Source organism: Rhinolophus hipposideros (assembly GCF_964194185.1).
Source record: "Rhinolophus hipposideros genome assembly, chromosome: 18".
Lineage (NCBI taxonomy): Eukaryota > Metazoa > Chordata > Mammalia > Chiroptera > Rhinolophidae > Rhinolophus > Rhinolophus hipposideros.
This window is the reverse complement of record NC_138064.1, coordinates 45,801,266-45,828,293: the sequence shown is the minus strand read 5'-3', so window position 1 is coordinate 45,828,293 and position 27,028 is coordinate 45,801,266. Positions and strand designations below refer to the sequence as shown.

The window sequence follows — 27,028 nt, the reverse complement described above, 5'->3', positions numbered from 1 at the left end:
CTCATAAATTCTTAGAGTTCCCCTCACCTCGGACAATTTGCTTATTTATATTGAAAGTTCACAGTTGACTCGCTGGCTGTAATTGCTTTCTGGAAAAAAAATAAAACTGGATAAAAAAAGCAGCAACATCTTGCCTGCTCCGCTCCGCTGTACTAACCCGTCTGAAGACAGTGCTCTGAAACCTGCCTCTTCGTGGCTGTTTTGGTTTGTGTCTATCTCAGCTCAGGGGCTACAGTTCTTTACCTACACAGAACGGGTACTAGAAACTCCAGAATGTCTCAGTCAATAACCGCCAAGATGCTGTGACTGCTCCCCCGTGATGCCTGCTGCTGTGTTCTCTCAGCGTCACACAGTGAGTGATGAAGGCGATGTGAGGTCACTGTGATCAGAGGAACTTAATCTGTGCAGCTCAGACGTTTGCAGGCTGATCCCCTTTGACAGAATATACTGATCATAGTTCCCACCTAAATGCCTGACTTGCTCCAGACATGGTGCTTTGTATACATGGCCTCAACATGTGGGAATGGAATAGTACCCACACGGATGTCCGGGTATGCCACAGGGGGTGTTTTTCATAGGATGGTGTGTATCTGAGGGAAGGGAGAATGAAGGATGAGAACTGAAACCTCGAGGTTAAATGGCAAGTAGAACCTCTCTGTGGTTAGGAAACCAATGCTTAATAATGAAGGTAGGATGTGGAAATTAAATTTCAGACTTTAATTGAATTTACCATTTAGCCCTGCCAAGATGCAAGTAATTTTGTATAAAAATGATCAAGCTGTTTTAATGTCACACAGAGAAGGCTCTCATTTGATTTCAAATGTGGCCTTTACTGGGCTTGAAAGATACATGTGCTAGGAGACTTCATGGCCAGAAAGTCAAATGAAAGGGCGCAGAACATGGTGGAAATAAATGGCTGTGAAGTCTAGGGGAGGAACTGCAGTGAAATGTGAAAAGTGGAGAGCTGCATACTGTGCTGGGTATATTTAATGCACACTTTATGAATGTATGTGTTCAGCCCTAAAACTCAGGGTCGCTATCTGTAGGAGAGCACATGCCAAAAAGACCAGAGACTTTCTTACAGAAGTTTAAAAGCAGGTTATTTTGTAAGCAAATGTCTGAGCCACATTACAGTTAACAGCTTCTTAGTCCAGGCTAAGTGTGTGCTTCTTGTTCTATTAATTTTGTTTTGAACCCAAACAGCACATTGAAGAATGTGTGATTCTCAAAGATAAGAGATTTTGCTACAATTAGAGCATACAATTCAAGCCTGGAGCAAGACACTATGTAATTTCATCTTTAGTGCTGACTGAGGGGGCTCAGTTCAAAAGAAGTACTGGGAGGTCTTTATCAGAGTCGGTCATCAGGGTGATCCCATCTTTGAGCAAGACTGCAGGCAGAGTGCTGGAATAACATAGATCGGGCCTTCTGGACTCACTGTTTCTTCCGCTAGAAATGAGGGATGTAGAGTACGTGAGTTTAGAAATGAAAGCTGGTGAGTTGTTTGGCTGGGGGATGTGGGGAGAGGCCAGCAGGCACAGGCATCTGAAGGGAGGCGTGAGACCTGGTGTTTGCTGGGGATGGCCGTTGGCTGGACCTCCCTACAAATTTGTCTGAAGGTTCTGGACTCCACTTTGAGCAGCTGGATAGCAGGGTTTTGTTGGCAAACTCCCTTGCAGGAATCAAAACCTTTTCTGTATCATCTATACTTCGAGACAAGAGCAAATCAGACAATAGGGAAATAGTTGGGCATTTAGTAGCAACTTCAGAACGGGTCTAGTTAAGGGGTTAGAAACTTATCCTGGATGGACACTCTCATGGTGTGAAACACGGGGTCTGACTGTCCTTACTGAGGAGGGTTGGTGCTGAACTCAGATTGTTGAAAGGCCTGAGATGGAAAATAGGAGGGTGAGGGGAGGAAAGTCTAGTCTTCCTTTTTCTTTTAAGTTTTAAAGGTTGCAAGTCTGAACGGAGAGCTATTTAGACTGGATGGGCAGAGGAGGAGCCAGGCTGAGGGGCTGAGGTGCTCTCAAACAGTGGGAGGCTGACAAGACATAAAGAGGGCAACAAAAAGTTAAAAAACATGCTGTGGGACTGACCTTTACAACAGAACTAGAGGAGATAAATCCTGCAGTCTCCAGGGCATGGAATTTCTTGGGATGGCACTTACAAAACATGCAGACTCCAGGCCCAATTGACTAATCTGTGTGTGTATGTATGTGTGTGTGTGTGCACGTGTGTGCGTATCTTTAAAACCATGATGCTTGCTTTCTCTTTTCTCTTAACCTCAATCCTTGATTTCTACTCCCGCCTCCTCCTACCATGTAAAAACTATTCTCCTGAATTTGTGACTTCTTTGAGGTTGTTCCAACGTTCTTACAGTATCCAACAGCATTTCCTCTAAGAAATCTGCCTTCTCCCTGGACTTTCGTGGAAGCAGCCCTCTCGCAGGAGAGCTCAGCTTCATGTTGGGGGAAGAAAGGGATTGTTCTTTTCAGACCCTAAAATATGACTGTCCAGGATGACTTACCGAAGGAACTGGAATATTTAAGTTTTCCAAGGTGTATGTGGAAGCTCTTCTCAGAGTGGTTTGAGAAAGATAACTCTCTTCATTCACTCATCTCCTCCAACAACTTAAGTGTTTGGGATTTAAAGGAGGTTGGACCTCAAGAGCCAAATGAGTTTTTCTTGGTAGATTTCTTGGTTACTATGTGGTCTAATCTATTTTATCAGAGTCTAAAATACTTAACAAGTGAGGACTTAGGGAAGGGGGTCACTTAATGAATATATCCTTAAAGAGAAAAATGCATGTTGGAAATCATGTATGAGTATCCAAAATGGAAAATCATTATCGTCAATGGTTTCCAATAAAACAGTGTGAAGAACTGGGATTTCATCCTCATCCTAAAACCACTTAAAATAATAAATGAGGTTTTGGCTGAGCAACGAGTTCAGAGTTGTGTGTTCTTTGAGGAAGCTCCTGACCTGACTTCATAAAACAGGAAATTACTGAAGTTTCATGGTTAGATACCTGGCATTGCCTAAATGCTGCAGAGAGCAGTCTTGAGCCTTTTAGTTGGACAGCACCCGAGTTCTGCCTGGCAGCCCGGCCTCTTCCCTGGCTCTGACTCAGTAGAGGTGGAGTGGAGTGATTTGTGGAGCCTCTCTTGGAAAAAGAAGATACACTCAACCATGAATGTCAGAAGCTGAAATTAAATTTCAGAATTTATTATAGAAGCAAGCTGCCTTTTGCCCTATTAAAAGTGCAGATGAATTAGTGCAAAGGTTATGGAACCACTTAAAGCTCCTATTCACGTGGTCTCTGAGGAAGAGGCAAAGGCAATGGAGACTGTTCCCTTGCCTGCAATCGAGGGCATAGGAACCCCAGGAAAGCCTTGGGGTGTGTGTGAGGCTACAGTGCTGCAGGCTCCCGGAAGCTGACAGCCATGGGGTGCAGAGTCATGATTAGCAAATTTGCTAAATGAAGTTCTGGCTCACCAACTTGGAATTCTAGAATAATTCAAAGTCTGAGTAGATATTTACCCACACTCAGCAAGTCCTTTTTACAGAAAAAGTAGAAAGTATTAGTATAATGATTACAAAGGAAATGCTTCACAAATCAAAGAAGCCAAGTGCTTCTCAAGGATCTCTAACACTCTAGACGTTCTTACTAACTTCCACAATTAATTAATAAAATCCATTAAAAATTTTTTCATTAGAGCAGATCCTTTGAGACCTTTTAATCAGTCACCAATCTATTGGACTCAGTTGTTACATGTATCCCCATTCTTAGATTGTCAGCTCACTGAGGGCCAGGACTATCTTCTCTTTAGTGCTTGCAAAACGCGTTGCACATAGTAGGTGCTCAGGAAGTCCCGGTTTAGTTCAGAAAATAGTAATGACATTAATTAATGATATTAATTACAGGCTTTGTCTCACATGGCATATTTGGTAAGGGGTATACTGTTTGGAGTTTATCTTTGTGTGATCAGAGAGAAGAAAAGGACTCCTCGAACAAGTAATTGTAAACAAGATTATAATGCTTGTAATGTTTACTTGTCAATGTATATTCTTAAAGAAGAATAAATAAATAAACATTGCCTATTGTCATAAAAGTAGAGACCAGTACGGCTTAATCTGGTCTTCAGATATAATCATTGTAAATCATTTTTATTTTTTGATTAAAAGAAGAATTTAACTAAACAACTATTTGACCAATTTATTGTTTTTTTACCTGTATGCACTGGCTCAGACAGATCTTTCCTCTACTTACTAAATGTAGTTTTATTATACTTAAAAAAGTAAACAACTTCATTTACCAAAGGCCTGTAATCAAGTCAAAGCCTGTTAAAGACATAATGAACTTTGAAAGTGGAAGTGCAGGCAGAAGTCTAATTCATGGATTGGCTATTTCTTTCCCTCCATGTGGGAGTGTGGTGTTAGTTGTCACTGGGCCACTGCAATTGTGAGAATTCTGCTTAGTCCTTATAAGCCTGCCTGGCCTCCTAAGACCACCTCCTAAGACACTCCCGCGGACAAATGGACTCGCTTTAGCATTCTACTCATAAAGACCTGCCCTGTTGCTTTTTAAGAGAAGAAACAGGCTGGACCACCAACCAAGAATGGAAAGCTATTTCTGTTCTACTTTATTTTGATAAGATTTGACAGCAAATATTAGCAGGGGGAGAACTGCTTGTGTAAAGAACTTTTGCCTCCAGTGGCCCCTCTATTTACCTTGGCCCTGGCTCTGTGGCTCAGAGTATAAATCAAGCGAAGGGAATGTTCCTGTGTATGCCTTGAATGCTGAGGAAGGACACCTGTACTTCAAGGCAGGGAGCGAATTTGTATAATTTATTCTTTTGCAGCTTTAGAATCATGAGTCATGCTTTCTTTTCTCTTAACCCTTTTAGATGTAATTCAAATAGCAACACCCTTTGTCAAGGAGGGCGCTCCTTTTGATGTGGCATCTTTTGATTCTTTTCTCAGTTTGGTGGAGTGAAGCTTCCTTATTCCTGCCAGTCTTGGAGCTGCCTGTCAGGGGAGGGGGATGAGTTCATAATCAACGGATTCTTATCCTGAGGAGTGGAGTGGAGCTGAAGTGTCTGTCTCCTGAGCTTCTCTTTCAAGGACTTCACTGCAAAAGCAACTTCTCCTTCAAAGGCCCTAACATTTCCCGACTCCCCTTGCAGCTGCTCAGCAGCCCCCCGAGCAGCCACCACTCCTGCGGCCACATCTGTTGATTTATGTCTCTGAACCGGCTGAGGCGTCGCTGATGATGAGTCTCATGATAATTACCGATGGCATATTTGCAGCATATTTATTTCTTCCCTCAGCTCACTTGGATTCACACTGATTTTGTTCAGTCAACAATCTGATAGGTTACCACTGTACCTCTTTTTTTTTCTTCCATTGTCCCTGCGCTTATCTCTCTGTCACAGATCACCTTAAGAAGGCAGGGTGGGAGCTTTGTATTTCTGCTGACTGAGACCTGCTTTTCCTGGGCAGCGCCCAAAGTCCAGATAAGGGTCTTGCTTCGAAGCTGTTCTGAATTCTGCAGGTACCACAGGGAGGGCTGCTGGCTCTCATTTAAAACCCTTCCATGGACTGTTGTTTTTCAGTCTCCTCGTCTTCAACGTTCGCTCTCCCAGGCTGGGTTAAGTCTGAGCAGCTCTAACAGGTTGTGTCTCTCGCCTATGGATTCTGATACCAACCCCTTTTAACCATGTTAAGGGTGGACTTTATGCCAAGTTTAGGATTTTCAAAGGCAAACAAAGGAAACTAATACAGGGTTAAACCCATAATTAACAGAATAATCAGTTTTCGCTATGATTAGGGTGAATTTAGACAAAGTGGACTGTATTCTTGGTTATATCTACTGGTAAACTCAAGCATTTTCTTTTGTTGTTCTTGTCGCTATTTTATTTTGTTACCTCCCACCCCTTGGCCAATATTAGTAAAATACACTTTATCTTGGACAAAAAATTCTGTTTCGTGATACAATGTGTTTTGCTGATGCTGAGAGAATTATGATGTTCCTTAGCTGTGAGCACTCCTTTTATGCGGGGGTGGGTCATGTGTACGGTCCTTGAATATGGCCACTTCCCTGGCTTCCTCCTGGTGCAGGAAACAGATTCCCAGCGAGCGTGTGACTGCTGTCCTTAGAATGGCCTGCTTGCAAAGCTGGTTGTTGGCTGGCACCCAGAACTCTGACTGGTAAATTGTCCCCTACACTAATATGAACCTTTCTCTAAATGATGGGGGCATGTTACTGTACCTCAGCTGTTTGTAAAGACAATGTGGTTCATACTGAACACCCGCCTTCTTTAGGGGACTCTGGGATTTTGGTACATGCTTGGCCGTGGGTGCCTGCATGACCAGCGCCCAGTACAAACCTTGGGTGCTGAGTCTCTAATGAACATATGTTGTTGCGTTTTTGTTGGTGGGGGTAGAGTGCTCTCTGTTGGGGGGGAGAGGACGGGTAGGGGGAGGGGAAGAGGGAGAGAGACAAAGAGACAGAGAGAGAGAGAATAAGAAAGCCTGCATGTGGATTCCTCCAGACTCTGCCTGTATTTTGTCCCTTATGAACCCACTGTGTATCCTTACTAAATCTTAGCTGTGAGTACAACTATATTCTGTGCCCCAGCAGTCCTTCTAGCAAAGGACTTCTGAATGTGTGGTGCTGGGGGCCCCTGAAACACCCTCATCATTTGTTACTATGAGATTCTAGAAATATCATTTGATGGCATTATTCTCAAAGATGCTGATCTGATCCCTAACCTTGGTTTCTCACGTGTTCCCATGCATCTTTCAGCTTAGATTTTCCAGAAGAGCTAATGTTTACTTAGTTTATGATTATTCTTTTACTTCCCTAAAGGAGATTGCTCTTCTGTATTAAATTTGTTCTCTAGTGACAAAACCTCTAAAGTCAAAATCCATGTAAATCTAACATCAAAAGTAGCTCATAAGCTCTCACATTACCAGCAGGTACGATTTAATGTTATATTTTCAAATATATTTAGAAGAAATTCTGTAATACTGCTACAGTTTTTGTCCCTCAAAAGTGTGCCTAGGTTTTAACAAACTCTCTGTATTGGTTAATTTTAGAATTTAACCTTAGATATTTTTGGGTGATATTAAGAATTAATATTGACATGATCTTGAAATTTTGTCTTGTTCAAAAACATGTTTTTATTTTTTCTTGAAGATGAGTTCAGGCAGCTTCATTTTTATATATTACAGGTTATGTCACAGCTTGGTCAGTAGTACTGTTTTAACCGCTCATTAGTGACAAGCAACTGGTGAGGTGGACCCTGAAATCATGGACCATAGTAGGTCTACAAAAGAATAGAAAGCTTGGGATCACCATGTTGTTCAAATTAACTTCTTAAAGATTAACTTGTTAGAACAGTAAGAATAATATTAACTCTACGAAAATTTCATGGTGTACGTAACCGTCAGGTCTTGCCATGGAGTGAAACATACTTTTAAAACGAGGTATTTTTCAGAAGTGATAGAATCTCACAGGTCACTTTGATATTACAGAATCACTTAATGCTCGAGAGTGCAAAAAGTTATCCTACTTCAAGAGTTCACATTCTTTATTAAGGGATTAATGCCAGTGCCATTTAACAAGATCAGGCCTAGGCTTATTGCTAATATGAATATTTTAAACTATTTTATTGGATCCAAGCATTAAGGGTGGGAACCTGGGATGAACTATCTCCTCGGGCATAGGGTCAGCCGCACAAAAACTTCTGAATTCTTTGTGAGGCTTAATATGAGGGCTTAAAACCCTTTCTGTAGGCTTTTGGGTGTGTTTAAGACCCTGGGAACAAAGTATTGAAGGGCTTTTGAATTCATGTATTTCAACTGAACTCAGAACTATACTGTCCTACTAAATAAGGAAGTGTTCAATTATTATTAGGTGACTTAAGCAAAAAGCGTCATTGGAGAGGGAAAAGTGCTATGTAGAACTGTTGTTTGGGGGCTTGGGGCTGGAGGGGTGAAAGTGAGAGTCAATTTATGTAGATCAACAATTTGAGCTAGTGATTCAGGTCGGCAGTTAGAGCCCCTTTCCCTAATCTGGACTGGAATTATTTACACTGCTCTTCTCTGATATCTGTCTCTCTTGAGATTAATTAAAGAGCAGCTCAGGTCATGTGATGACCACCCAGCAGTCCCTTTGTAATGCTGTCAGTCGTGTGTTAGATGGGCTGCTGGGAAATAGCACAGTTAACAACATCAGAAGGTAAATACACGAATGAAGATGCACTTCAATGCCTCCCTCAAAAGCATATAGATACACAACATAAGTGTGAATTCTTTGAATATCCCTAAATGCCAAGGAAATGCAACCATTGAATGAACTGCAGTTTCCATTTTAATCTTCACACCCTCAAGATTTCTTCTTGCTTGTTCCCTGATGCTTTTTTACACATCCTACGGGACAGTGTGACGCATGTGGGATTTTAGAAAATAATTGAGACATTACTGTGGACTCAAATGAACAGAGGTCTATCAGTCAAATTATGAACGTTCAGTATCTTGGTGGTGGCTGGATCTCCCAGCACACTCAGAGATGCCCTGAAAGGGTCTATCTTTGCTCTTTGAAACATTACTTAAACTACAGGAGCAAAAGAAAGTACTCACACACATATATATCTTGTGCTTAAATGTACATATGTGCATAGATATCTATCGATAGCTAAATATATACTTAGGTAGAATGAGAGAACTGGCGTGGTTTGCTACAGGACAGGCATTCACAGTCTATGGAAGGAGGAGAGGAGCGGTGAATGAGAACAGGAAACGCACCGTACTCAGGGACCTGCCCCGTCCCGCGCTTCAGCAGCAGCCGCACTCTTCTTCCTCCAGATTTGATGACTTCTATCGCTCTGGCGTGTGTCATGTCCCTCGTGCTCTCCCCATTGATTTCAATGATTTGATCTCCTACCTGTTCATGAAAGAAAGATGAAGTCAGCCACAGATGGTTCTTCTCCAGCTGTATTTCCAAAAGATGAGAAAAGCATGGTAGATTACCAGTTTCCAGAGAGCACCTGAACAACTTGGGTGCAGCCCGCTGCTTCTCGGAAGAGGCTAATCCTTGGCTGCATCCTGAATGTGACCACCAAACTTAATTTACCTTGATAGAAATTAAAACATCAGACCATAGAGGTGGTGGTGATATGTCACTTATATTTAGCCGTATGGAAGAGACTATAATTAAACTGTTTAGCTTTTTTTTCTTTTCAAATTCGGGAATAGGTTTGATACTATAGTTCCAAATAAGCCAGCACCTTTGCTTTGAAACAAGAAGTAAATATTTTAAGGCCTTTTCATTGAATGCAGTGCCAGCTTTGGGCTTAGTGTGGCATCTAATTCAGCATGTTGAATGGAATGATTGTTTTTTTGGGCCTCTCTGTGAATTTTTATTATGCATTATTTAAATTTCCCTGGGTGCTATTGTGATATTGCCTTCTTTGTAAATAGTGCTTGGTCGAGACTATTCATGTTTGATGATGAGTTTTCTATCACAGTCCTCTGAATTAAAAATGAGATCCTCCCTTCTCCACACATTACTAGAACCCTTGCTAAATCTCCGCCATGCTCACACCTGGTTGCCAGAAGCTGTCTGGTTAAATACCAGTCCCTCTTGATTTGTCAGAAATGCCTGGGTTCCGTAAGCAATTCCCATTTAGCCTTTATGAATAGACCTTTGGAATAAAAGAGGTTCAACCACCAGCACATCATGTAACTCCCACAGCACCATTATTGTCAGGAAACTTTGAATTAAAATATGTTTCATTTCAGTGCAAGTCACTTAAGACAAATTAGCCAGGAAAAGCACAATGAATTGCCCTGCAAAAATGCTATTTTAGTTGAGTCCCTTAAATAAAGCCGATCTCAGCCTAAACTCTATAATGCAGACAGAATTGCAAGTAAACTCTATAGGAGAGCATTATCAAGGTGGGTGCCACAGGCTGGGCAAGAACAGGAACAAAAAGTTGTCATCATAATGGCAATGGCACTAAAATCAGACCATCCCCCCAAAAGTGGGGGTGGGGGGTGAAGAAGAAACACATGTTCCTTGTAGCAAGGAAGTAATATCTCTACCTAAAGAAGATTCTCTAGGGGTAAGGATTCCAATGCAATGAAGGGAGGCCAGCCCTTTGTGTAGCACCCAGTGGCCTTTGGAAGTATGGTTTTCAGGTGGTGGAAGAGGTTGGTTGGCCTCACTGCATGACGTTCACATTCCAGAGAAGAATCATGAAAGGCAGGACTAAATTAATTTGTTTTAGGGCCAATGTTTGCAACATTTTTCTTCATGTCTCCTTAACAACTGTCTTCTTTCCCATAAGGCAACAGGCACAGTCTGAAGTTGAGTAGCTTGCTAGAAGCCACATATCCAAGCCAGAGACAGATACGGGACCAATTAACCCCTCTCCCAGCAGTGCCCACTCATGACTGAAACGTCATGGCAGCAAATTGAACTGTAGAAGTAAAACAAAAGTTCTGATGAAGTTATAATAGAGAGTCTTCATTCCTAGCTGGATTCTTCTGAGCTTCAGACTCACATATCCAATTGATTACTGAACATCTTCACTTGGATGGTCAGTGGGTAACTCCAGCTCAACACCAGCGGACTGGGTTTACCGTCTTTCTCCAAAGGCAGTTTTTCCTCTTGATGACTAAGGCTGGTGGCTGGTGAATGCCATCACCATTCTTACAAGCCAGAAACCTGGGTGCCACGCGGGGCATCTCATTCCCTCAACTTGTGTGCATTTGTCTCTGCTTTCAAATTGTACCCCATTGCTGACTAGCTCAGTTCAGGCCTTTACCTGGATTATTCTAATAATTTCCTATTACCCTACCACCAATATCTTCTCCTCATTGTCACCAGTCATTTTTCTCAGGAAGCTCTTCTCAAATGCATCACGCTGACTGAATCATCTAAGGTCTCCCACATGCCACCATTCTCTTTGCCTTCTCCCCATAGGTCTGGCGATCTCTCAGTCTTCTTCAAGGTCAGCCCAAGTGTCTTCTTCTCTGAGATATCTTCCTAGACCCAGTCTTCTTCGCAAGCAGAAGTGTCCCATTTCTGTATTCACTGCACCCCACTCTGTTACTCCTCACATCTCATACGAGTTATGCTTCTCTGTCTTCCCTCTTAGACTTTGAGCTTATTCACTCATCAAACAATTTCTGTGCACCTATTATGTGCTGGATAGTCTACTGAAGAGATATAATAAGACAGTGATAAATGGTAAATTTCTATCTACAACATGTTCTCAATCTAGTTGGAAAGAAAGTGGGTAAATAAGATATTATTATTCACTATATGTATGATAGAAGTATTAGCAAAGTGCTAATGGAACAGAAAGGAGGGGCATCTAACTCAGAATGGGGGGGGCTGGTCTGGAGGTGGTGACATGTCAACTAGGTTTCGAAGTATCAGTAGGAGTTCCCCAAGTGAAGGAAGAGGAAAAGCATTCTAGGTAGAGAGAACAGCATATGCAAAGGCCCGAATATTTGAGAGCATGGTATATTGGGGGATCTGTCAGTTTATTCTGCTACTCAGGAATTCAGGCTTTATTTTAAAGGCAATAGCAAGGCACTGAAAATTTTAAATAGGGAGTAACCTGACCAGGGAAGCAGAATGATATTTAGAATCTACCTCAGGCATCAGTATGGAGAGTGAACTGGAGAGAAAGTTGGAAACTGAAGAAGGGAGTTGAAGTTTTGAGGTTATCACCTCATCTATCCAAGTGAGAAATTGGGAGGCTGAGGGGAAGGAGAAGATGTGGCAAATGAGGGCAGGGACTGTGTCCCATTTAACTACATATCTTATATGGGGTGCACTGTTTTTATTCGTGAATTATGAAGTACTTCCAAAAGCCTCATCTTGAGAACCATGGAAGGAGGGGTTATAAGCGCTCTTGACCTGAAAATCAAACCTTGACAGCCACCACTGCCTGAGGACACTTCTGTCCTGAGACTGACTGTTTCAACAAGCATCATGTGGAGGGCGAAGGGAATCTGGTGGTGTGACAGAAATAGTCACATTATTTGCACTCTGGTCACATATTTTAGTACAGCAAAACTTAGAAAATGTGATATTTTCATTCTCTGGTGTGTTTGCTATTTTCTCTAAGAGCTCATGAGAATTCAGGGAGAAAAAATTAGCATGGCAGAGTGAGTGGTAGGTTGGAAGGGTGTGTGGGAGGTTGAGAAGCCGTGGGGTTCAAGGGCTGCCCTGGGACTTGACTGTGGCATCTGTGTGGGAGTTTCAGGGCTGGGATTCTGGGAGGAGTCGGGGATGATATTTTTATTGAGTTCCAAAGAGCCCGAGCTGACCTCTTGGCTCGGCAGATTTCCATAATTTCAGTTTTCCATGTAGGGTTCCCTCAGAGGGAGAAGAGAACAACTCTGGTGCCAGTGTAATGGAGGATCCTTAGCTACTTGTCTGAGACTTTCAGTCTCTCCCAAGCCCCCTCCCCAGGGGTACCAGTGCTGAGTTCCTGTCTCATTGGGAGTAATGGAAGTTTGGGAATAGTCCAAACTTACTAATAGTCCAATCTTACTAAATTCAGAAAAAAAAAATTCCTTTGATGGGGGTGCGGGGGGTGATGCTGGTCAGGTCATGAGATGGAAATGCTGCCACTATCATAGATCTTGAATCTTACAAGGTGTTCTGGGCGTACAGCGAAAATGGGCCAACTCAGTGGAACCTAGTGTCAGCGGTAATAAACCCACGCAGGCCCAGCCTCCAGACTCCTGTCTCTCCTAATAAAGTGATGGATATTGTAAAAAGGTTTCATTTTCATTTTCGTTCTAACATCAGTATTATGTATGGTCATTTTAAATGAAACTCCCTAAATGAACTTGGGATATGATGTCTTTCACTTACATCCTCTTAGTTTCTGGACGTATTAGGAGATGGATCTGTCAAGGGGAAGAACAGGCTCTCTCATGCTCTCTCATTACCTTCCCAACTTGCCCGCCTTTGCTGCAGCTGTGACCGTGCTGCCTTTTGAAGGGTGTCACTTTCCGACGTTACATGTGAATCAGTTGGGGGAATTAATTTGATAAAACCAATGGAATATTTGCAGCCTTTTCAGGGATTATAAAAAAGACCAGTTGTAGTCTTTTCTTTCCATCCTCTCCACCATGGAACTGAGCTATGTTACTAAAATGAAACTATAAAGATCTCCTCCACTTGTTCTTAGAGAATTTTTAAAACATCAAGTTCTAGTTAGACATGAGAGAGAGAGGGGGTCTTTTGGGGGTGGGGAGAAAAAGGAGAAGGAGGGAGGGATGGAGAGAGAGAGAGACAGAGAGACAGAGAGACACACAGAGAGAGAGAGAGAGAGAGAGAGAGAGAGAGAGAGAGAGAGAGAGAGAGAGACCCAAACCAGATAAAGGTAGTGGGTCAAAGGTAGTGGGTCGGAAATGCATGTGGGTCAAAGAGACATTAATTTTAATTTTAGGAAAATAACTGAAGAAGTTAAGATGAATTCTGGGCTTCTTCTTCTTCTTCTTCTTCTTTTTTTTTTTTAGTGGAAGGAATACTTTTATCTGTGGTCCCCTTGAGGCAACTAATAACCTCATAGCAATGTCTTAGGGGCAAAGTGAGTGACATAGTACTGCCTGGCACAGCCTAACAAGTTCTGCATTTCTGTGCATACATCACGGCAGAGTTTTCTTTAATAAAACTATTACCAAATCCTTAAACTTGCTTGGAGCTCTTCTGGTAAAAATTTTCTCTTCTTATTGGAAAGCCAAGGTAGGTAAAGGTAAAAGTTTCAGTATTTCTTAAGTGGTTAATAGTTGAAGTTGCAAGAAAAAATGTAAACTCTGTACTATGCATTTTTGTAGCCAAGTCATATGAGAAGTATTTGGTTTGGCTCGCTGAAGTCTTTCTAAGAACTAGATTCATCCTGGATCTGCTTCAACCCTGAGTCACGGTTGTCTTCGCTCAAGGCTTGCTTGGACATCTCCGCAAATGTGCGTAGTTGGTTGAATCAGTTAATTGCCCTCAGACTATTGCTGTACCTTAAGAACCTATTTCACATGATTGTACACGACTGAAATGATTCTAGATTATAATCAGGTGTGAGGAATTGAGCTTCTTTAGAACTTCATACAATAAGCAATGGATATCTCTAGTCTTTATTTCATGAAAGACAGCTGTGGACCATTTTTGTGGCTAATGAGCTGAGGTCACAGATTATCTCCATCCGAATTCTTCCCTTGCAGTCTGGTTTCTCCTGCTGACTCCAGACCCCTCATGGGAAGAGAACATACCTGCTGTCTTTATGTCATCTGTACCTGTCACAATTCCTGACAAGTAGGCTCCTGGTTCATTACTGTTGAGGATGTGAACGTTATTTTCAGTAAGAGTAGCAGTCTTTGTTCTCACTACATAGTAAGTTCAGTTTAAGTGCAGCTCAGCATATCTTAACTTTTCTTGCAATACTGCCTGAAGCACTTCCAGCTAAACCATAACAATTTCAATAGTATTTACAGGACACCAAATGAGGTTTCAGTAATGGTGACCTACCTAAATTGTTAGAGACAGGTCAAGTAATAGGAAACAAATGCTAAAGGATTGAGAGCAGTAGGAATGGAGTCTGAGTCTGAATGAAATCATAAAGTGCTAGGAGAAAAACAAGTCAGAATGAGTCCTTACTGCTGGCTGCCACAGGCTCTGTCCCTGGGGCTCTGACAAGAGAACCTGGACCACGCTGGAGCAAAGGACAGGCTGATTTTCCAATTGATGGTGGTGACCTTTAATATGTAATGACTATTTTCACAATTCACCTTTGCTAGATATTATTTAATCACCATTACAGTTAGATATTATTTTATCACCATTATGGTAAAAATATTCTCCAAGGGGTTACACAGAGTGTTTTGGTTAACCTTCCCATTTCTTCCATTAGATTTGTGATTGAATTAGATGGGATCCCAGTGCCTATTATAGGACCTGGCTATTGCTTTAAATGGTCATGTACAGTTGCTTCAGCAAGACATAAGAGGCCATCAGGTAAGCGGGTTTTTCCAGATTGAAACATCTAACCCAATTGGAAGTTGAAACACATTTTGAGAACAGCAAAATTCTGCGAATTTTATTTGCCTCAATTGATTTATATGTTGAAAACTGTCTGAGGCTCTCTTTGTACTGTGTTCTAGATGGTAACCACTTAAAAAGAAAACTTCGCAACATCTCTCAGAAAACTTCATCCAAATAGAAGTGTGAAATAGTCCTTGTGGATTTACAGAAAGGTCCTTAATCAAGGTTATGCCTGAGCACAAACCTGCTTGGAAGGGTCATGAAGGTGAGGAGAACCAGTGGGCATAAGAAGTAATAGGCTGCTGCAGAAGTCGGAGGGTTTATCACTTGATGTGGGTATTGTATCTTATTCTATCTTTTCATTACATGTGGATTCACCTGTTAGAAAAGACTTAGTCACAGCTCAAAAAATTTCCAGTCTTTGACTTTTGTAGTGGAAGTGGTTGCTGGCTGGTCATTCAAATCAGGGGGTCAGCTTTGCTGGAGGTTCAAGGGGAGCTCTTCATCTAGGAATATCCACTTCTCATGCTTCCTTTTAAAATCCTCGAAATCAAAACATGGAAATGTATGTGAAGTTTGAAGATGATGCAGTGCTCAGTTGTGGAAGTCAGGTCGAAATTATAATTTGGTGTCTTTCTCACAAAACTTCTTTTTTCCTTGTCAAATATTAATCAACACTAACTTCATACTGAGAATTTTATTAGATCGCTCCTTTCTAAATCTCCTGACTTTTCCAGGGCTTTTAATTGATGGCAATGTTGAATTCTTCAAGTTCTCCTCTCCCTTGCTCGATGCGTGCCCTTTGGGTGATTTCTCCTACCATTCTAAAGTGTTTCTCTTTCTGTGCCTTTGTGCATGCTGTTCCCTTTATGCATGCTGTTCCCTTTGTGCATGCTGTTCCCTTTATGCATGCTGTTCCCTTTGTACATGCTGTTCCCTTTGTGCATGTTGTTCCCTTTGCCCCCTCCCTTTAAATGGCTGAGTCCTTCTCATCCTTTAGGACAAAGTCCAGGTATGACCACATCCAGGAACTCTTCCATGATCCCACCAGCCTGGGTTGTGTGCCTTTCCTCAGCATTTCTTTAAAGGTATTGACCTTTGCCTGTCACTATATTGTAAGTTCTCCAAGGGCAGGGACTCAGCCACACGGGCAATACCCAGATTTATACACTGAATGAATGGATGAATTATCGAAAGAAGGAATTTTTCAGAAGTTTTTTTTTCTTTGACTCTATTCTCCTTATTGTTTAAACCAAATTTAAACAAGATCTGTAAAGAGTTTTTAAATTTGGTTTCATGATGTATATCAATCAGGTTTGACCATGATCAAATAATACAAAGTGCATGTAAGTGCCTTGTACACTCTAAACTATACAAATATAATCTCTTACTATTAATTAAAGTAGTTCTCATTATCATCATCATCATCATCATCATCATCATCATCAAACATAATGGTAAAAGAAAGAAAAAAATGAAACAGTGGTAAGCTTTTCATAATGAATCTAGAGAGAAGCAGATGAGCTACTAAGGATATTTAATGGGGAAATGAAGCAAATGCTTTTTCTAAAAAAATGTCACTAGGAGGTTAAAAACTGAAACAATCTTCTGTTGGTTTGGTAAGTACTGCGTTTTATGAATTCTATAAGAAGTCAATGCTACTTTTTATTCTATGATTTTTAGATAAGTAATTCTTAGAAAAAGAATCTCATTGAATGCTGGACAGACGACACAAACCCTAAGCTAAGAAAGAGGGATAACTGCAAGTTTGGTTACAGACATGAATGCAGAGAAAGAATTTAAAGACAAGCTGATTGAAGCAAAATCTTTTCTACAAGAAAAACACACAACCATTCCATTTTCACATGCCAGTTTGACTGCTCAGGCAAGAAGAAGAGACTGGGGAAATATCTTAAAATTATCTGTCTGAGCAAGAATAGAAAGCTATCATTGGCAGCTCAGCTAGTGGCTTATCCATTTACCCAGAAATCACTTATGATAGGTCATGAAGTCAGTCTCGCTAGTTAACTGATAAATAAACAAAAGGAAATTAAAGAGGAAACTTTATATTGTGGACTCTATGTAGGCTATTTCCCTTCCGTGGATGTAATTGAGAGAAAAACGAGGGATTATTATTCTGAACGCTTATCTAATCAGATATATTTATTTTCCAGATGCAAGCATTAGGCTTTGTGCAGTAACTGCCATATTGGCACAGGATAACAATTCCTTCTTTTCCTGAAGCCAACCTACTTGCATGCTTCATTTACATTTACTTTGTGTGTGTGCTAGTTCCAGACCTGACATGTTAACAGTGTGAATTAGAGCGTGAAAATGTGTATCAAAATTGGTGGCGGTGTGTCAGTCAGCTGGTATTTTGAAGATAGTTTAATGATGGGACTATTTCACAGGTGGGGGCAGGGTTAGGACAACCGAAGAGGGTTGTTGAGGCACCGAAGGATAAACGTGGTAGACGCCATGGAAACCGATTTGGAATTCTGACCTCCTGAACTGTAAGATAATAAGTTTGCTTTGCTTTAAGCTACTGTTTGTGGTAATTTGTTACAGCAGGAATAGAACGTGAATACACTTTCTCTCTTTCTGCCCTCCGATCTCCTACTAGTGCTTCTCATTGGTCAGATCCAATAGGGAATTAGAGGGCAGGAGAGCTTGCATGACTCAAACAGTCTCCCAGGACTCAGAATAGGGTATAGATGGAAAGAGAATGGATCTGGGGGAGGAGGTGGGACAAAAGAAACATGAATATGGGGGTGGAGTGGATGTGGGATGGGGATAAATTGTAAAACAATGTATATGATATATGAAGGTTGGTGTGGTCTGAATGTTTGTGTCCCCCGACCCCCCAAAATTCATATGTTGATATATTAACCCCCAAAGTGATGGTATTAGGTGGGACATTTGGGAGGTTATCAGGGCAGAGCCCTCATGAATGGGATTAGTGCTCTTTTGAAAGAGACCCCAGAGAGCTTCCTCTTCCCTTCCACCATGTGAGAACACAGCAAGGAAACACCATCACTGAACCAAGAAGCGGTTCTTCACCAGACACTGAATCTGTCAGCACCTTGATCCTGGACTTGCAGATCTCCAGAACAACAAGAAATAAATTTCTGTTGTTTATGAACCACCCAGTCTGTGGTATTTTATTATAGCAGCCTGAACGGAAACCTTTATTTCAATATTTCATTTTTATACAGATATTCTCTTAAGATATCATTATAGAAACATAAGTGGCCTCGGAGTTTCTGAGTTGAATTTGCTTTTAAAATTTGCTGAAGATTTCAGAGTTGCCTTTGCTCCCAAGCCCCATCAATTCCTCCCACTCTGTCTGCAGTAATTGCCTGTCATTTCCTGTTTCTCTTGCCTCCATTTGCCATTCACTAGTCTTCTCTTCTTCCTCCTCTTTCAGTCCGTAGGGTTGCCACTGCTATCTTTTAAAGCTCACCTCTGCTTTGGTCTCTCTCCTCCTCAAACATCTAGCCTCCTGCTCCGTACTTCTTGGACAGAATCCAGCCTCCCGACACAGCGTGAAGACTGTCCAGGACCTTGTCTCCAACCTTCCAGCTATCCGCGCCATTCTCCTGGGGTGAATGTGGCCTGCTTCTCATCTTCCACTCTTCACTGGGTTTTTTTGCCTTCTAGTTTTGCTCTCATCTCTGCTAGTTATTCTTGCCATTCTTGCTGACTTTTCCAAGCTTATCTTGTGACCATGACCATTTTTAAGGCTCCACTCAAATCCTCCGTGAAGGGTCACTGGTCGCTCCAGAGGAAATTTGTCCTCCTCTCTTGGTATCCACCACGCAGTAGTACGCCTCTCTTGTAGCTCTTACTGCAGCCCTGCCTCTCATTCCAGTTCTCTGTATTTATTCTCCCCACCACCATTTCTGCACCTGTGAAATTATAAACTCCTGGAAAGAGGGATAGTATCTTGGTCCTCTCTAGTAGTAGCTAACATATTGCTTTAAAATAATCGATAATAAAAAGTCACTCATAGTGGGGACAAAAATTATTACTGTGTAAGGTATAACATGATTAATGGAAGATGGAGGGTCTTTGGGGGGAGTTGAGGGTGTGTGTGAGTTTGAGAGAGACGCTGCTTTGAAGTCAGGACATTTCGAGGGCAGTCTGTGCTCTGCTCACTGTTGTTTCTCCACTGTTGACTAAGGTGCCTAGCATGGGATAAGAGCCTCATAAACATTTCTTAAATGAATGAATAAATACTATCTACTTCAATTTGGCCAAGGCTAACATTGAATTCTATGAGAATGAAATCTTAACAAAAGTCCCCAACACCTATAATATGAAGAAGGTGAAAATGTATAAAAGTAAAAACAACACAATTTTCTTCCACTTGGAATGAGAAGGGAGAGTAGAAACAGCAATGTTTCACCAGGAACCAGCTGAAGACCCAGCCACAAGGTGGAGGCATCTCTTTTCTTTTTGTCATAAACATGTCATTGCTGGCATAATTGGCTGAAAGCAGACATATTGACTTTTGCATTTACTGAGTCCTATGAAGAAACACTGGGAAATAAATTCATGTGGGACTTATACCTCCCATAATACTGACTGGTGCGTTAGAGAGAGCGAGAGCCAGAGAGAGAGAGAACATGAGAGAGCATGATTGGTTGATTGATTGATTTGGAGAAAAGTAAATAAAGGAAGCAGTTCCTGATAATACACCCACTAAACCATACACAAAGACACTGAGGGCAAGGAGTCCATTTTATTAATCTTTTAATCTCTCATTTCTATTATCCTCATTTTAAGGCGAGGATGCTGAGCTTCAGGGAGGACTAGGGATTTGTGAAAGGCTGTATAGCTTATAAGTGGAGGTAACAAGACAAGATGCAGGTTCTCTGATTCCCAAACCCTGGACTCCTTACTCCTTATGAGGTTGCTTCAGCATTGTTGAGGAGGGGAAAAAGGCACAAAAGTAGGTAGTAAGATTTTAATTACAAGTATATACGCGTACTTCAGAGTTAAACTTTCATCAACAAGAAACTAAGATGTTTGTGATTTATTATTGACTTTTGGTATATTGTTTAGAAATACACACATAATCATGTGTCACAAATAGCTTTGAAGTCAAGCTATTGCTTCATCACTGAAGCATGAATAGGATGAGGAAGAAGGCCTTATGAAAAGTGTAGTGAGAATATAATTGTAAATAAACCTAGTTAATGGTTTATGGGTCTTCACTTCCCTAATTACATCAACTACTTTCTCCTTGAATTAATATCATTTTTGTTCCAGATCAACAGAATAATGGATGTCCTTGTGGCAGTTATAACATGCACAAAGAATACGTATATAAAGCAGAAAAACTCATGTCTCTGGGGTCGACTGCCTTTGTTTGGTCTTAATGAAAATACAGTCTTTTTTTAATAGCTTAATTTTAAGACAATTCTCTAGAGGATCATTACTCACTGGCACAATATTCAATTGTACTGGCAATGAATGTGTGGATTACAATAATTTTTCTATTGATATGCTAACATTGAATAAACAGAAAGAGGAGAATTGTATCACTATCATTTTGATGCACAAAATAAACATTATCCACTTTATTTTCTTTTACTATTTAAAGTCACATATTAATTACTTAAATTTTCCAACTAGGAATGTAGCCAAGTGTCTAAAAAATCTTGTTTCTGTTCAAATTAATTCAGACTGTCCATCCATGCATGAGAACAGCTGAGCTATGAAATTGGGCAGCATGTTTTCTGGCAATAATGAGGAGATAATATTCCTTAGGAGTATTTAAGTGACATCACTATCGATAGGTTAATTGGAAATAAAAATGTAAAGCTTTTTTAAATCACTAGAATAAAAAGCCTCTAGTTTGTTGTAGCTTCACAATGCACTTTTTGAACTCTCCCGACTTTGCAGTTTAGGTTAATAACTGTCTGATTAATGTAACTGTGGCTGCTCAGAATTGCACATACATCCCATGGCATAGCAACCATTTTCAAAAGGAGACTTTCCCACTTATATCATGATCACAGTCATTTTGCTCCCTCTAAGCCTTTACCAAATTCTTAGAAAATGATTACTGCATACAATGAAATACATGGAATATTGGGTGGTGAAAATAAATGCAATTTGATTTCTGGTTAAGATGTCAAAATCAGTAAACACTGTGCTTGCCTCTCCTCAAGACCACATCAAAATTACAACTAAATTACAGAACAACTATCATTGAGAATCGCCTGAAGTCTAGCTGAACCAAAGCCCTACAACTACGGACAAACAGAAGAAGCCACCTCGAGACTGGTAGGAGGGGCAGAGATGCTGAACAGGCTGGTGCTACATCTGAGTGTGACCATTAAAAATTGAGAGGGATATCTCAGTTATGGAGGTCCTCCTGAGGAGCGAGGGATTCCAGCCCCACACCAGGCTCCCCAGCCCAGGATTCCAGTGTCAGGGAGAAGAGTCCCCATAACTTCTGGCTGTGAAAACCAGCAGGAATTGTGACTGAGTGACACAGAGGGCAGCTGCATTACCAGGTGCTCCTATTAAAGGGCCCATGCACAGATTTATTCACTGACAAACTCACTCATTCTGAGTTCCAATGCTGGGACAGCAGCTTGAAAGGTGCCAGCAACATACAGGGAGGAATTGAATTGTCTAGCTTCAGGATGAGGGCTGCAGGGGCAACTACTACTGTACAGAGGAGCTAGCAGAAGCCATTGTTTCTTTGTTGAGCCCTTCCTCTCCGTGGGTGCAGACACACACAGATGCCTTATCTGAGTCTCCATCAAACTGGCTATCACCTAGTGATTTCCTGAGACCCCACCCCACCCAACTTTCAGGCACACCTAAGCTGCTTCTGGTGGCTTTTCCCGGACAAATCACCTGTCTTAGCTGATGCTTTGGACTTTCCCAAAATCTCTCAAAAGTTCACAAAATCCAAACAAGCAGGATATGGCTGCAGCATGTCCCATACCTCTGGTTGAACTGCTCCAAGCCCAGCTCTAGTGACAGCTGGCCTCAGTTTGAGGCTTGGCCTCTCACGGCACTCAGGGAGAGTGGTGACCATTGGCAGATTGCTTTGTGGCTCATACCAGGTGGCCCTGGGCAGAGCACAAGCTGTGGCTAAACTTGGCCTGCAGCAGGTTCCCTCCCAGGAGGCCCCAGGACTGGCACACCTGGTGGCCAGCTTTGGACCAAGGTGGAGCATCACCTGGCCAAGGATGACACATACAAAGGGCAGACTGGGCAGAGACCAGAACCCCATTAAAGCAAACCCTGCTCATCCTTGGCACTGCAGCTCCTCCACTGTAGTCAAGTCTAGTCCTCACAACCAATCAGCCTGAGGGTCAGCCTCCCATTGATGTGCAAATAACCACCAAGGCTCAACTACAAGAGGAGGGCACACACAACCCACACAAGGGACACACCTGGAGCACCCAGCTCTGGTAACCAGGGAGATTGCACCACTGTGTCCCACAGGACATCTACTACCTAAGGCCACTCTACTAAGACTGGAAGACATAGCAGCCCTACCCAATATGTAGAAACAAACAGAGGGAGGCAGCCAAAAGGGCAAGACAAAAAAACATGTCCCAAATAAAAAAACAGAACAGAGCTCCAGTAAAAGAACTAAATAAAATGGAGACAAGAAATCTAACAGATGCAGAGTTACAAACACTAGTTATAAGGATGCTCAATGATCTCAGGGAGAACTTCAACCAAGGGATAGAAAACATAAAAGTGAAGATAGAAGAGATTTTAAAAAATCAGAAATAAAGAATACAATAATGAAAATGAAGAATACATTACAAGGAATCAATAGTAGATTAGATGAAGCAAAGGAATAAATCAGTGATTTAGAAGATAGCATAGCAGAAAACACTCAATCAGAAGAGCAAAAGGAAAAAGAATCCAAAAAAATAAGGATAATTTAAGGCATCTCTGGGAGAACATAAAGCATACCAACATTCACATCATAGGGGTACCAGAAGAAGAAAAGAGAGGAAAGAATTGAAAACCTATTTGAAGGAATAATGGTGGAAAATTTACCTAATCTTGTAAAGGGAAGAGACATACAAGCCCAGGAAGGGCAGAATCCCAAATAAGATGAACCCAAAAAGGCCCACACCACGAAACATCATAACCAAAATGCCAAAGGGTAAAGGTAAAGAGAGAATCTTAAAAACAGCAAGAGAAAAGCAGTTAGTTACCTACAAGGGAGCCCCCATAAGACTGTCAGCTGGTTTCTCAACAGAAACTTGTAGGTAGGTCAGAAGGGGTTGGCAGGAAATATTCAAAGTGATGAAAAGTAAGGACCTACAACAAAGATTACTCTACCCAGCAAAGCTATCATTTAGAATTGGACCAACAAAGAGCTTCCCAGACAAGAAAAAGCTAAAGGAGTTCATCACCACTAAACCAGCATTACAAGGAATCTTTGAGGGACTTTTCAAAGACAAATAAACAAACAAACAAACAAATAAATAAAATAATAGAAAGGCAAGAACAACATATCTATCAACAATTACTTTCAACGTAAATTGATTAAATGCTCCACTCAAAAGACACAGGAGAGCTGAATGGATAAGAAAACAAGACCCTTACATATGCTGCCTACAAGAGACTCACTTCAGATCGAAAGTAAAGGGATGGGAAAAAGATATTTCATGGAAATGGAAACAAACAAAAAAAGTTTAGGTAGCAATACTTAGACAAAATAGATTTTAAAACAAAGCTATACCAAGAGACAAAGAAGGACTCAGTAATCCCACTTCTGGGTTGTTTATCTGAATAAACACAAAACGCTACTTCAAGGGAACAAGTGCATCCATATGTTCATTGCAGCATTGTTTATAATGGCTACGATGTGGAGTCCTGGGTGTCCACTGATGGATGAATGGATAAAGAATAGCACATATATACAGTGGAATATTGCTTGGCCATGGATTCTTGCCATGGATTCTTGCCATCTACTGTGGCATGGATGGACCTGAAGGGTATTATGCTGAGTGGGACATGTCAGACAGAGAAAGACAGATGCAATGTGATTTTGTTTATGTGTGGAATCTAAAGAACAAAATAAACAAGCTAACAAAACAGAAACACTCATAGATACAAAGAACATTTTGATGGTTGCCAGATGGGAGGGGGGTTGGGGTGAGTGAAAAAGGGGAAGGGATTAAGAAGTACAAATTGGTTGTTACACAGTAGTCATGGGGATGTAGGGTATAGCATAAGAAATAGAGTCAATAATATTGTGATAATTATGTATGGTGTCAGATAGGTACTAGATTTATCAGGGTGATAGATGGGAGGGGGATGGAGGACAGGTTGAAAAAGGTGAAGGGATTAACTACATTAGTAGTTACAAAATAGTCATGGGGATGTAAAGTAAAGCATAGAGAATACAGTCAATAATATGGTAATAACTATGTATGGTGCCAGGTGGGTACTAGTCAAGTCAGGGGGATCACTTCTTAAGTTCTATAAATGTCTAAATTATTTAATAAGTTTTATAATTATTTTGAGAAAGGTAGCTAAAGTGATATGACTCTAACTAGACTCACATTATTTTCAGCATTCTGTGCGAATATTTACACTTATGCTACTACATGCATGCACTTAGATTTCTATGTGTATACTAAACTCTCAGTTCATTACCCAAGAGCTTATTATGCATTTGTAAACCACCCAGATGAAAAAATTGACACTTCACAGTAATTAGCCCTTATTGAGCATGGTTTTATGCTGGATACTTTCTAGACATGTTAGAAGCATTATCTCATTTAATTCTGAAACAAACAACACAAACAAATAAGCAACCATACTCCCTACAAACTAGAGAAAACAAAGCAAAATTCAAATTAACTTTGGGAAGTGAAATTCTAATTCACATTTTTTTTTACATTGGAAGTTGATTAACTTATGAATAGTGCATCGTGTCATTGGTACCAAGATATCAAGTTAATCTTTGCATGCTTAATCAGCTTGAGCTTTCTTACACCACTGATGGTACCCCTTAATTTGGGTTGGACCAGGTACCTTAAATACTTTGTGTGGGTGGGCATTCAAGAATGACTTGGATCCACTTGATCATGCTTCTTCTTTTCCTGTCTTCCAGTTCTTGAGTGTATTTTCTGGTCTGTCTTTAGTTCCTGCCTTGGACTATGGCCCTTGTCATCTCTTCCATTCTATTTCTTGCACTTCCTAGTAATTTTTGAATATCTCTCAGTATGGCCCCTCAAGCCTGAGTTCACCATTATATTGCTCTTTTTGGAGGCTGACACCTTCTACGTTGTCTCTGTACAGTCTTGTATTATTTTTGGTATGATTCTGCCTAGTCATTTGGCAAATAAAGGCCACTCGTCATCAAAAGGACTGCATATAAACCCATGAAAAGCAACCCTCAAATTCATCACCATTCCTAGAACAACAATTCTGCAGGCTTATCCTGATGGAGAAATCTTGTTTTTTTTGTCAACTTTATTTTCCAAGGATATCACATTACTAATGTAATGTGTTTGTTTGAAGTGTCTCTAGTTACTGAGGTACAAATGTGCAATTGATTTATTTTTCCAATAACAGCTACAGCTGTGCTCTGTTGACCTCCCCCACTTCTTTCCTGCTGTGTGGTGGTTCAAGTCCTGCCCCCCCCCAGTACTTTTAGCTATTAAAAAAGTTCAGTGCAGTTAGTATTGCAAACTTACCTTTAATTAAAAGATCCCTCTTCCTACTGCAGACTAGACTGATGGCTTAAGCTACTTAAGTGGGGAAAGGGTTTTGTTCTCCTCTGTCCCTAGTCCCTCACTCTTCTTCCTCATCTCTCCAGTTTGCTAGAGAAGCTCTGATGGCAGGATAATGTAAGAGGGGCAACATTCACTTGAAAGATCAAGAGTTACTGTTTGCAAGTCTGCCTTTCTCTTTTTGGTGCTGTTCTGTGTGGCAGAGCTGAATTGAATGCTTATTTTGTGCCAGGGACTGTTCTAGGTGCTGGGGATATGGTGAGAATCACGGAAGACAAGGTTTATGGCTTCAGGGAACTCAAATTCAGTGAACACCCAAATGCTTTTCTCCTGAGGATGCTTTGAGTCACTTCTTTGGAAGACCAGACAAGGAATTTCCTCTCCGTGTTGCAAGACACAGATGAGGTTGGTTTCTTCCTCTTCCATTCAGCACCCCTTTCTTCCACCATGGATAATAAAACCTCCAGCCTCTTTCAGAAGGGCTCTGTTTGGTCAGGAAATATTCCATCAGAAAGATGGCTTAAGCCCCAAATCACCTGCTGTAGTGTCTACTCAATCTGTGGGAAATGATAGAATGTAGGTTGTCCCAGAACTCCCTCTCTTTGCTTTATATCCTTTCTCTCTGTTTTTCTTCCTTTCCCAGCTCATCAAGGTCTCTCTGATTCAATAGCTCAGCCACTTTTGCAAAAGAAACAATTATCAGCATCCCATAGGGAGAGTGCAAGGATGGTTTAAGCATCCCCAATCTTGAAGAAGGGAAACAGGACAAATCTAATATTTCTTTTCCTCATAGGGGGAGGGATGGAGAGAAGGGATGGTGAATACTTCACAAACTATGTTTTCTCCCAGTGGGAAACTTTTGCTTCTCCTCTGCATTGGGAGAGTATAGCGAAGGACAAATCAGTAGCGCTAGTTCTGTGAAATAGCAGTTCCCAGCAGGTCCCCCAAGGCAATGGCTGATTCTCTAAATGGTGAATCTCTATTGGTGATTCTCTATTGGTGATTCTCTAAATGGAATGTAGAAAACTTAGTCTTCTATTATCATTGTGGTCTGAGTTACCATTTCCTAGATAACTGGATTCACACGGAGAAGAGTTGGATGAAGATTCTGGGTTATCTATTAAGTTTACTTAGTCATCCTCACTCTAGATAATTCCAAACTGACTTCATTTTGATTTCTTCTTTAAGTCCTTCTTGGTCAAGATTTTCTAAGAATATG

At 41.1% G+C, this 27,028-nt stretch overlaps 1 protein-coding gene across 4 annotated transcripts in view; it reads right to left on the bottom strand.

Annotated features, from left to right (window-relative positions):
- Positions 1-27,028, bottom strand: part of MAGI2 (membrane associated guanylate kinase, WW and PDZ domain containing 2) — a 1,330,546-nt gene that overhangs the window by 44,583 nt on the left and 1,258,935 nt on the right. For all 4 annotated transcript variants that reach the window (XM_081079965.1, XM_081079966.1, XM_081079968.1 and 1 more), the window contains one exon: positions 8,815-8,953. In XM_081079965.1, the coding sequence (XP_080936091.1) occupies positions 8,815-8,953 (139 nt within the window). The remainder of the gene's footprint in view (positions 1-8,814; positions 8,954-27,028) is intronic.